Genomic DNA, 13,073 nt, shown 5'->3' on the forward strand with positions numbered 1-13,073 from the left:
TACATGTATTGCACTCTGTCATCTTAATCAAAATTCTCCTCCAATAATCAGTAAAACATGTTCAATACTATTCTATTATACATTTATGTATTTAATTTTTTATAAGATTTCCTTATGGTAAACAAACACGATCTGAAAGAAAAATTAACTCTCATTTCCCAATGAGGAATGCTCCCAAGGACTCTTCCTCATTACCAATATTCTCCCAAATACTTACGACTCACAAGGAGCTTTTGGCCAATGGGTTCGACTTTTAATTCATGTGTGACAGGATTAAAAGCTGCACATTTATATGATCCCTTGTCCTCTAAGGATACGTTCAAAATCTGAAGATTTCCTGATGGAAGGATTAAGTAATTCTCTGAGGAAGGAAAGGAATGCAGTTAGCCCTCTCTCTTTACAAAGGATACCAATGAAAACGAATCAATTTTGATAGTTCTGCTTTAAATTTAGACAGAAGACTAGCAGCAAATACACAATTGAGGAGAATTCATGAATGATGGAAAGGAAAAGTCAAGGCAAAAAAGAAAAGGTCAGGAGTACTAGAGTAACAAAATCAAGCCCATTGGAAACACTGGACAACAGATCAGTGGTTGGGAACACAAGCAGGAGAAGCAGTTAGACAAAGACTCAGTGACCAGCTACACCGCCACCCTGGGCAAACCTGCACCTGTAGCACTGATCACCAGGATCCAGTCATGTCTATTCATTCCTTATTTTTCTCAACGAACATGTATTGAGTGCCTATTTCCTGCCAACGATGGCCCAGGCACAAGTGACAGAGCAACGAAGAAAGAGGACAAAGGTCTGAACTCATGCAGCTGACAGTCCAGTGCTGGAAGTGGAGGCGGCAGATAACCAACCGGCAAACAAAAACATGTACAACACAAGGCTCTGAGGGAAATGAAGCTGAATAGAGAGGACAGAGCAGCAGGGCATACAACTTGAGAAAGGGCCCAGAGGGCGGTCTTCTCAGAGGAAGGTCTGTCTGGGCAGAGACCTGAAGGAGTGGAGAGGGTGAGCACAGGGAGTGCAGACGGTAATCATTTCTGTCAGGTAACCATTTCTCCTAGTCCCCTCCCTTGACTTCGGAGCACACGTATGCAATGCATTTTTTGTACCCACGATCCCCAGCACGCAGAGCTTAATAGCAGGTTCTTTAATGAACATTTGACCTGTGGGTGCCATTGGCTTTTCATGAAAACTCTCACCTGTCGAGTGCCTCAGCCACTTCCCCCGGATTTTGTAGCGCACCTCAGCTTTGGGGTTGCTATCTGGTACCTTGCAGCCAATGAAACCAGCACTTTTTTCTTCTGCTGTAATAACATGCTTTGTGGATGAGTCAAAATCACCAAGAGCTAAAATAAATAAATACACAGAATAAATAAATGTAAATGTGAACTCTCTTTCCCAAAGGAAACTTAAAAACTAAAAACAGCATCTGCAGCATGGCTGATGGTGGCAGCGAACCCCAGGTCACAGGGTAGCAAGCTTTTTACCCCACAGAGCAGTTGGGGGAGAGGTGCATGGTTGAGGCTGAAGCTAAGCCATGGCACCCTTTCCCGAAGACATCGAGAAAAGCAAACCGCTCTTAAAACATCAGGGAGAATTATAAAGCATAACTGTTCCCATTTTGTCAAGACAGACCCTTCTCAATCCAGTCCCTCATCAAAAACTGACTTCCCCCTGCCCAGCCAGCATAGCTCACTGATTGAGCATCGATCCCTGGTCAGGACACATACCCAGGTTGAGGACTCGATCCCCAGTAGGAGGCATGCAGGAGGCAGCCGATCAATGATTCTCTCTCATCACTGTGTTTTTTTTCTCTCTCTCTCCCTTTCCCTTCCTCTCTGAAATCAATAAAAATATATTAAAAAAACAAAACAAAACTGACTTTCCCTATGCATCACTATTCTGTTTGCAGCTACTCATACTCAATGAAATGGTTTATGAGGAACCTAGGACGTGGAAAAACAACGCTGCATGTCATATGGATTATCTGCATATGCCGGCTGGGTCTCAGGCCCTCTCTGTGTAAGTTACCACTGACGCAGCCTGCAGGGAAGCCTGTTACCTCCAGTGCTGAGCGCTGTCGGCAGCCTGCCACTCGCCTGCTCTCAGTTGTGTGTCCTGGAGCGATCCACGGGTCACAGCTCTACACAAACATTTGCTCTTCTCAGTTATGACAAACTCACTACTCCTGGGGAATCCACATTTGCTCTGTAAATAGGGGTGCCCTTGCAGAGACGGCTTCCCTTGCTGGAAGCCATCACCGTTTGAAAGGCAGATGGCTCAAACTTACTAAGAAAACTGCGAAGTCCAGATTTTCCCTAAGTTCAACACTCAACATTCCTTTCTTTACAGTCAGTTATTATTTTCCTGTTTCTTTAGCCTGGTTTCAATTAAATAAATTAAAATCACTCAGTGATCAGGCAAAAATAAAACAATTAGATGTGAAAGAAAGATAAAGAACTGCATAGAATAACTGAGTATCAAAGCAGACAATAGGTTTTTTGTTGTTGCTCATATTAAGGACTTTTAAATACCAAGAAATTCAGAATTCACTTTAGAAAACTGTCCTATCTATGTAAAAATCCACTTCCATACCCTTGTTACAGATGAAGACAACTAGGCTAGGCTCACAGAGGTTCAAATGCATTTCCCCGTTAAACACAGCAAGCGTCAAGGCAGGAATGAGAACTCATGTGTGTCCTCCTCCAAAACCCATGCTCTTCCCACAACCCCAAAGCGCAACCACTGACAGTAATTTCAGGAAAACCCATGTAAAACAGGGACAAACTCAAACTCACCTGCAATGGATACTGTCGCAGGGCCGCTCACAACTGCACCGACGCTATTGTTGGCAATGCATTGGTAGTAACCCGAAAGGGAGGGGTTGAGAGAAAGAATAGTCAAAGTGCCCTGATGAATCTTGATCTGCTCCAAGTTTCTGTCCAATCTTTTTCCATTATGCAACCACGTGATATGAGCGGTCACAGGTTTAGCAGAGCAATGCAGAACTACAGGTCCACCAGGTTTCTGGGCAGCAGACAGTGGCTCAGAAATAAAATAAGGTGCCAGGTCTACAAAGGAACATTCCCCGTGTGCGAAGGAAGGGGAGAATGAGAAAGAAAGTACGTTAAAGACATTTCCTCTCAGTCCACCTTGCTTTATCTATATATGTTATGGTTCTTAATGCTTGTAAACGTTTTAGGAAGTCTTAAAAGCCCATTTTTGGAAGAAGTAAAGGCAACATGTTAACCTACAACTAAACAATCAGGGTACAATAGATGAGAATCCTTAAGCTATAAATGAGAAATGGCAAGTTGCTCATTTAAGGAAGTAGCTTTTAAGAAATGAAAGTTGATTGTCTGAAAAAGTGGCGATGACTTTCAAACTAAAAAGAAATCTCTACTATGTGACCAACAGGGTTTGACTTTTAAGAGCAAGTTATTTTATAACTAAGGCTACAGTACTTCTTACCACTTCCCTTCAATATAAAATAATGTTCAACTTTTAAGAAGCGCAAGTAGAAAGTTAGGAAACCACAATGGACTACAAAGTCTATCCTTTTTTTTTTTGGATAGAAGGCTCAATAGGGCATCAACCTTACTATTTTTATTTGGTATTTGGAATAGTTTCATTTGTTATGTCTATTCTCCCAGAACTTGGGGGGAGAGAGGGTGTTCACATACTTAAGTATCAAAACAGAGCTCTCTCTTCTACCCCCCCAAACCCCCAAAAAAGAGGGCAGAGGGCAGGAATGCTATTACTCTGGCAGAATAAAATACTTTAAAAAAACACACCAATATGTTATTGAATCTATTCTTACAGGATATTTGATCAGAAATGAAGATTAAGTGCCTCTCTACTAAATCTGAGGCTGTTGTTTAGCAAAAAAAAAAGGTAATAAAATCATTAATTCAATTTTCCCTTACTAAATCTAATATAGTTGTACAGTGTATTTAACAGAGGAAAAGAAATATTATTTAATGAGTAAACATCAATGTATATCATAATACATCTTTACACAAATCTAAAGTAAAAAGAAATGCCTGTGGACCATTGTTAGGCTCAGGCTTGCTATACACACCTAACAACAAACACATTTAAGCTTTTCAGTAACCCACAGAGTTAGGTAACAAATTAGACAAGGTCATGAGAGCTGGGTTTTTAACCAAATTCTCTTACTCCAAATTGAATACTATTACATGCTGATACTAAAATTTCTTTTTGGTGGTATGTAGTCAGCATTTTATTCCTGTCATAATTTCCAAATTCAGAAATTTGAAACATATCTTTTTACTGAAAAAGGCACAATTGCAAAATATTTATTTTTAAGGCAATAAAAGGCATAAATTACAAGGACAATGATGGGAAGGCCTGCTAATGCCCAAGAAGCACTACTAAAAGATTCTTAAATTGCGAAGTTAATCGAAGTTTTAAAATTTGGTCAAACAAATTTTACAAATGTCTTTAGAATCCATCACCACCAGCAAAATACTGAAGTCGAAGTTGTTGTTTTAAGATTAAGAAGAGGAGACGCTTCGGTTAAAACACTACGGTTCTTCTATTCTTACCTGAACTCACAGAGGAGCACAGAAAGGAAAGAGTGACATACAGCAGTGTCTGTAAGGGTCCAGGATCCGGATGCATAGCGCCAGGTTATGGACGCGGCAGGACAGGTTTCCAGAGCAAAATCCAGGCCTTGGCTCACTGAAACACATTCAAAGAAAAGAAAATCTAAACCACAAAAAGAGTTGGCCTCATTGATCCGAGTCGTCAATAGAGTTGTGAGCATGATTCATATCTTCCCAACTGACAAGCTAATCCCTGGGTTCTAAATTAAGTTAGAAGTTTTGCTCATTCTTCCAAAGTATTGGGAATACCTCTTATTATGCAGAATCCATCATTCCAAATGAACACATTCACCGCCTGTAGTGAGTTTGTTTTATGTCTCACACTCATCTACAACTCAACACAATCAAAATGCATGCCTCCTCTACTGTCCTTAAAAGCAGAAATAACAGAACCAACAAAATAATAGCAAACATTGATATAGGGCTTAGTATGTGTCAGACACCATTCCAGTGCTTTTTGCTACATTAACTTCATCTTCACAACCACCCTATGAGATTGGAACCACTGGTTTTCTTCCCTTCTTTCACATGGGGACTCGGGCTCATGGATTGTTCAAATTGAACACCAAGTGCAGGCCTTGGGGACGCAGCTTACTTAGCAAATGTGCAGAACATCCAAAGACCACTGTGGTGAGAGTGGATGAGCCAGGTGAAGAGCACAGAGCGAAGCTGGTCTAGATCCCATCCAGCTTTGAAAGCCATGGGACGGATTTTGGAATTGAGTGCAAAAGGAGAAAGGGAGTAAGAAGAATAAACTGCTCGTTCTAAAAACAGTTCTGAGGATGTAATGTACAACAATATACATTACATATATTATAGGAGAATATAATAAAAAATAGTGTAAATAACTCTTTGTTGTCAGATGGGTACTAGACTTAATAGGGTAATCAGTTTGTAGTTGTATGTGTCTAATCACTATGCTGTATACCTAAAACTAATATGACATGTCAACTGTAATTAAAAAATTAATTTTAAAATGATTTTGGGATTTATTCCCAATGTGACGGCAAGCCCTTAGAGGACTTAGAGAAGGGGAATGATGGGCTCTCATTTAAACTTTAGAAAGATCACTGGCTGGTAGGGACGAGACTGAAGTGGGCAGACATGGAAGAGGGCGACCAAGTAGAGTAACGTAATCACTCAGGAGAGAGGGAAGAACATGGTGGGTAGAACAGTGAGTCAGCTGTGGAGGTGGTGAAAAGTACGTGGATTCAGAACATACCCTAAGACAGAACCAACAGAATTTGCTGAAGGCCTGGATATAGAGTGTGAGATAAAGAGATGTGCCAAGAATAACTTAGTTGTGATTTAACAGAATAAATAATTGCTCTCTGTTTACTGAAATGGAGAAGACCGGAGAGAGGGAGATGACAAAGAGGGTCAACAGTGCTGTTGTAGCCCATTAGGCATCTCAGTACTACCGTCAATCGACAATCACATGTAGGAGTCTGGAGCTGTGGAGCGAGTCAGAGCTGGAAATGTAGATGTTAGACCTGTAAAACCCATGGCACTGCAGGAGCTCTCTCAAAGGAAAATGAGAGAAGAGGTGACGAGGTAGGAGCCTTGGGACATTCCAACCGCTTAGACTGACAGGGGGAAAGAAAGGGGGCAATGGGGATTGAAGAGAAGTCATCAGTGAACCTGGGAGAAATCGAGGAGAATATTATATCCAGGGGGAAAAATGGGAAAAGTAATTATTTCTAGAAGAGTCATTAACTCTCTCAATTACTCTGAGAAGTAGAGTAAGTGAGATGCCACCAGAAAGGCTTCATGGAAATACTGGTGATACTGACAAGAGTGGTTTCAATAAAGAAGGAACTAAAGACTGATGGTGGGTTCACAACAGAATGGGAAGGGAGGAAACGAAGCAAGCAGCTTTGCTATACACGGGCAGCAGAATAACAGGGAGAACTGATGGAGATGAATGGCAGTCAAGGGAAGGTTTGTTTTTGTGGGGGTCCTCTAATAGACAGAGGGTACAGCAATTCAGCAAAGCTAAAAATGCCTACTTCTCTATGCCAGATACTCTAAAATCTACAAGTAGCTATTTCAACTTTATCCCAATCAGGGACTATCAGTTCATGGGCTGCCTTTCCAATCTTTTTTTGCCGACCTCTTTTTACAAACGGGAGAGGATATTTTGGTACCACTCATGGGAAGAAGGGGCCATCTGTGTGAAAACATTTTTGGTTTATTTGAATTCTCACTTGGTTCCAGGGTAAGGACTGACACACCGCTGCTCAGCAGTCAAGGCAAAGTAAACATTCAAATAACTTGTTAACAGGAGCCACTTTCCTGAGAGAATGAGGGCAAGGAGGGGCGTTTTCTTCCTTTTGCCAAATCTTTCCTCAACTATTTATTTATTGAAAAGTAGTAAAAAAATTCCTGAGTCAACTTTAACCCCAACACATGATCTACTGAGTTTTACAGCTGTCCTTTAAAATTTCACAGCTCATTATTGCTGCCTAAATATTAGCACACGGGAATATCCTTTATTGACTCTATCTTTCTATTAGGTTACTCATAACATGCTATGTTTTTAATTAATTTTTTTATTTTTCAGTAACAGTTGATGTGTATTAGTTTCAGGTCTACAACATAGCAATCAGATATTATATAACTTACTAAGTGATCACCTTGATAAATCTAGTACCCATCTGACACCATACACAGCTATCACAACATTATTGATTATATTCTCTATGCTGTACTTTTACATCCCAGGACTATGCTGTAACTATCAATTTGTACTTGTTAATCCCTTCACCTTTTTCACCTATTCCCCCAGCCCTCTGCCATCTGGCAACTGTCAAAATGTTCTCTGTATCTCTGAATCTGTTTCTGTTCTGCTTGTTGGTTTATTTTGTTGCATAGATTCCACATATAAGTAAAAATTATCTGGCATTTGTCTTTCTCTGTCTTATTTCACTCAGCATAAACCCTCTATGTACAACCATGTTGTTGCAGAGGCAAGATTTCATTCTTTTCTATGGCTGAGTCATATTCCACTGTATAAACTCACCACTTATTTATCCATTCATCTCTTGATGGTCACTTAGGTTGCTTATATATCTTGGCTACTGTAAATAATTCTACAATAAATATGTGGTACATTTGTCTTTTCATTTTAGTGTTTTGGGTTTCTTCATATAAATACCCAGAAGTGAAATTACTGGGTCCTTCTTTATCTAGTGTTACAGCCTTTGTTTTAAAGTCTATTTTGTTTCGTATAAGTATTACTTCCCCAGCTTTTTTTTTTTCATTTCCATTTTTTGTGAAATATCTTTTCCCATCCCTTTACTTTCAGCTGTGTGTCTTTCGATCTGAAGTGAGTCTTTTGTAGACAACATATGTAAGGGTCTTTCTTTGTTATCTATTCAGTCGCCATGTGTCTTTTGAATGGAGCATTTAATCCATTTGCATTTAAAGTAATTGTTGATATATATTTATTGCTATTTTATTATTCATATTTTTAATCTTTTTTTCTTCTTAAAAAAGGACCTTTTAACATTTCTTGTAATGCTGGTTTTGTGGTGATGAACTCCTTTAGCTTTTCTTGTCTGAGAAGCTCTTTTATCTGACCTTCAATTCTAAATGAGAGCTTTGCTGAATAGTAATCTTGGCTGTAGTTCCTTGCTTTTCATAATTTTGAATATTTTGTACCAATCTCTTCTGGCCTGCAAAGATTCTGTTGAAAAGTCAGCTGAGTCTTAAAAGAGCTCACCTGTAGGTAACTGGCTTTTCTCTTGCTGCTTTTAAGATTCTTTTTGCCTTTAACCTTTTGCATATCAATTATGATGTGTCTTGGTGTGGGCTCTTTGGATTCATTTTGCTTGGGACTCTTTGTGCTCCCTGGACTTGTATGTCCTTTTCTTCACCAGGTTAGGGAAGTTTTACATCATTAATTTTTCAAATAGGTTTTCAATTCCTTGTTCTCTCTCTTCTCCTTCCAGCACCTCCATGATGCGAATGTTGGTATGCTTAAAGTTGTCCCAGAGGGTCTTTAAACTATCCTCATATTTTTAAATTCTTTTTGCTGTTCTGATTGGGTGTTTTCTGCTTTCTTACCTTCCAATAACTGTTTTGATCCTCTGCTTCATGCACTCTATTGTTATGCATTCTTCACTTCTAGCTGGTTCTTTTTTATGTTTCGTAACTCCTTTTTTCCTATCTCTTTGTTATAGTTCTCACTGAGACCACTGAGCATTCTTATAACCAGTGTTTTGAACTCTGCATCTGGTAGATTGTCTCCATTTTGTTTAGTACTTTTTCTGGAGTTTTTTTCTGTTTATTGGGACATTTCTTTGTGTTTTCATTCTGGCTGTTTCCCTATGTTTGCTTCTATATATTAGGTAGAGCTGCTACATCTCCCAGTCTTATGAAGTGGTCTTATGTAGTAGGTGTCCTATAGGGCCCAGTGGTGCAGCCTCCCCAGTTACCTAATCTGGACATTCCAAGTGCACCCCCAGTTTGGGCTGAGTGCACCTTCCTACTGTAGTTGAGCCTTGATTGCCATTGGCATGTCAATGGGAGGCATTTAGCCCTCGGCTGATGGGCTGAGAGGACTTGCTGTGAACCAACAGAGGAGCTGTTATGCATGGACCAACCCCAAAGAATAGGAGTTACTTCAGTGGGTCCTCTGGTTGGGTGGTGCTCCAATGTGGTCTGAAGCTGGGGTCTCCCAGGAGGGGCCACTTGACATGAGCTACAAAGCAATCTGCAGATGGCTGCTACTTGTGCTAGGTTTGGAGGTGCCCAGGGGAGGCCAAGCTGTGAACCCAGGCCAACTACAACTAGTGCTGGGACTGGATCCACTTAGCAAGAGGTACAGGGCACACCAAGGCCAGACACTGCTTATCTGGGATTTGTGAAACTTTGAGAGATTTTAGGAAAGCATGAGCCAAGACAGGCTGTTTGTATGGAAAAGCCAAAAGTTGGGTGGGTTCAGGTCTCCAGGAATCACCAGGGCAGAGTGAACAATGTTAGCCAGGTTGATAGAGACTCAGATATGGTGCCTGCCTGCCGGCTCTCTGAGGAGAGGTCTTGGCAAAGTAACAACAGCCTCTGCCAGCACTTGTTGGAGAAGAAGCTAGCCCTTCAGCCCTCACCAGAAGCCAGATAATTCAGTTCCTCGCCATATGTCCCTGATGCACCTTTCGAGCTGCTGTTCCAGTGCTGGAGCTCAGAGCAAGTGAGTTGGAGTAAGTCCATGCATGGGCTCTTTAAGAGGAACACTTGGGACCCCAGAAGCCCTCTATCTCACTCAGCCATAATCTCTGCTGGTCTTCAAAGCCAGAATTTAGGGGGACTTCCCTTCCTGACACTGGAATCCTAGGCGGGGGCCCCGGTGTGGGGCTGGGACCACTGCCCTCAGGAGGACCTCCACAGTCAATATATCCCTTCCCATTTTTAACCACCACACGTGGGTTTGGGACCAGCCCGTTCACGTCCCTGCCCCTCCAACTAGTTTTGATGTGGCCTCTTCTTTATATCTTTAGTTGCAGGGTTCCTGTTTAGCTAGATTTCAGGTGGTTCTCAATGATGATTGTTCTATAATTTTGATGTGGTTGCGATAGATTCCAAGTACCACGTTTACCTATCCGTCATCTTGACCAGAACTGCAACACACTATGTGTTGATTTTGGAAGTTGGAAAGAACTTAATGACCATAACAATCACTTACTAAATATTTGTTAACTTGGTTTATGTTTATGAATGGCAACCTTGCTCAGTTTGTTAAAGAATTATAATAATGAGCTAAGGCCCTGAGTTCTATTGCGCTACTGGAAAATTGCTCAATGTTATGTCATTTTTAAAAGTATTCTTTGTCGAAAAAGGAAACCCAATGTCATTTTTAAAAGTATTCTTTGTCGAAAAAGGAAACCCGATATTAGTATAAATGCTATATAGATAGATATAGATATAGATATATAGATATATATCTATATATACACACATATATGTAATATATAAGTACATAAAATGTTCATATTTACATTTTATATATTTATAATTTATACATAAGTATATATGTCTTGCATTGCCCTACTAAATGAACAATTTGTTTGGCCAGTTTACCACAACTGAGCAAGGTTCCTGCCATTTCACATAGATCTATGGCTTTAACATGCGTGTCACCTTTCTTACCCATAAAAATCTACCTTAGCAAGGGAAACAACAATCCTAATTCCCTCTGCATAAAAGCTGTCCCATCCTTCTCTTGTCCTCTTTTCTGACTAGGAAACAGCCATGGTAAGTGCACCTCAGCCCACTGCACCACTCACCACTTTAGCACATAACTTGCTGTTTGACCTCTGTTCTAGTGCATTTAACATTCCAATATTCTCAGCACAAATTACAAACAGAATTCTGATTTCAATCAACCAGATAGAATAGAATTCTGATTTAATCACACTTTCATTGTTTTAGACTTCAGGGTTTTTCCCACTTAGAATTTTTTTTAAAACACCCAATGTGGTTAACATAATGCCAGGTACATAACATAATATTCAAACAAAATATTCAAATTTTTTCACATATTCTATAATGAATATGTTACTTTTACAAGCAAAAAGTTGTTAACATGTTACTACAAATACTCATTGACAAAAAATCACATTCAGCATAGAAAATGTGGACTACATAAATATACAAAAAAAAAATAAACATGACAATTTTCATCACCCAAAGATAACACATCAACATTTTGTTGCTTTTCCTTCTAATCCTTTCCATATGTGTATATTTACATAACTGAGATCATAACATATATACAAGTTTTAAATCCTGCTTTATTCGTTTACCTAATGATTTTTACTTATTAAAATTATTCTTAAACATAATTTGTAATAGCTATATTTTATTGAATGTAGTTTATTTTACTTAGCTATTCCCTTTTGAACAGTTAGCCTACACTTTTTAATATATCTGTATTTGGCTAATACAGATAATGTCACTATGGATATCTTTGTCCATAAATCTTTAACCACTCTAATTATGTCCTTAGAATAGTTTTTTTTAAGTGGCATTACTGGGTCAAGAAGCACAAACATTTTTAAGACTTTTTTTATATAGTCAAATTTTTTTTCCAAAAAGAAAAAGACAGCAACAATGTACAACCCTATCCCCAACAACCACCATCAACACAGTGTGAAGGGACTCACAATCACCGGCATATAGTTTAGATCCCTACACGGTGCTAAGCAAAGAGTGAATATAAAACATGAATTTGAGCAATTAATTAAAATATTTGATTGTCATAAAGCAACATTCACTGTCTAATCTAACAATATTCTAAGTTTACATAAAAGTAATGCAAGGCTCTGGCCAGGTAGCTCAGCTGGTTGGAGCACTGTCCCAATATGCCAAGGTTGGGGATTCAAACCCCAGTTGGGGCACATACAGGAATCAACCAATGAATGCTTGGACAGGTGGAACAGCAAGTCCCTTCTTCTCTAAAATCAATAAATAAACTTTTAAAAATATAAAACAGTAATGCAAAAAGAATCAGCACTGTCCGTGCCACATTTATCAAACCCTGTCAATCTGAACATTCAATTACAAAAAATATCATGGATAACAAAAATCTCTGCTTTTTACCCCAAATTTATTTTAAAGTCGGATAGAGGATTACTGTTATACTGCGTGACTTTATAACATGTATTTCTCTAAAAAAAATTTGTATGCAAAAACTGCTGACACTTTTGGCAATATTTGCTAGCATTCAAAATAGTAAACTGCCATTCATTTCAAAACTTAGACCCTTCATTAATGCTTTTGTCCATGAAGCACATATATACCTCTACTTCCCTAAACTACTGGAGGGAGTAAAATAACTCATGGGGTTGGATTTAAATTGGTTCAGTCTTGCCTTACTGTTGCACTTTGGCAAAGACCCGATCAATTCCCCATGTGAAAATAGAGCTGTTAAGACTTATCCAATTCACTGGTCTCAAAGGAAATGAACATGACCACGGGGAAGTTCTGCTGCCTCCTTCATATCTGCAGAGGAAGTTAATAGCCAACATAAGTCTATTATTTTCACTGCAGTTCTTTTTTTTTAATGTTTTTATTGGTTTTAGAAAGAGAGGGCAGGAGAGGGAGAGAGAGAAACATCGATGAGAGAAAACCATCCACTGGCTGCCTCCTGCATGCCCCCTACTGGGAGTCATGCCCAAAACCCAGGCATGTGCCCTGAAGGGGAATCTCTCAGTGCACTGATGACGCTCAACCACCTGAGCCACACTGGCCAGGGCTCACTGCAGTTCTGAGGAGCTGATGTAAGCGTCTGAGAAGATGCTTAGTGGTCACTTTGCTCCGAAGAAAGTATCTGGTAGTCCAGTCTCTCCAGAAAAAAGAGTAGGGACCCAAAAAATCAAAACAAAATGAAACAGCTAAGTGTAGTGCCCCATTAAACCTACAGATCAGGGGACA

The 13,073-nt window shown here is 39.6% G+C and overlaps 1 protein-coding gene across 4 annotated transcripts in view; it reads right to left on the reverse strand.

Moving 5' to 3' along the window:
- The window catches only part of CDON (cell adhesion associated, oncogene regulated), a 76,503-nt gene that overhangs the window by 39,357 nt on the left and 24,073 nt on the right, over positions 1-13,073 (reverse strand). For all 4 annotated transcript variants that reach the window (XR_002826029.1, XM_006101764.3, XM_014467139.2 and 1 more), the window contains exons 2-5: positions 4,581-4,716; positions 2,811-3,083; positions 1,212-1,358; positions 218-361 (exon numbers count right to left, since the gene is read on the reverse strand). Coding sequence is in view for 3 of the 4 variants with exons in the window: in XM_006101764.3 (XP_006101826.1) it covers positions 218-361; positions 1,212-1,358; positions 2,811-3,083; positions 4,581-4,656 (640 nt within the window). In the remaining variant the exon portion in view is untranslated. The remainder of the gene's footprint in view (positions 1-217; positions 362-1,211; positions 1,359-2,810; positions 3,084-4,580; positions 4,717-13,073) is intronic.

Source organism: Myotis lucifugus, unplaced genomic scaffold, assembly GCF_000147115.1.
Source record: "Myotis lucifugus unplaced genomic scaffold, Myoluc2.0 scaffold_382, whole genome shotgun sequence".
Taxonomy (NCBI): Eukaryota; Metazoa; Chordata; class Mammalia; order Chiroptera; family Vespertilionidae; genus Myotis; species Myotis lucifugus.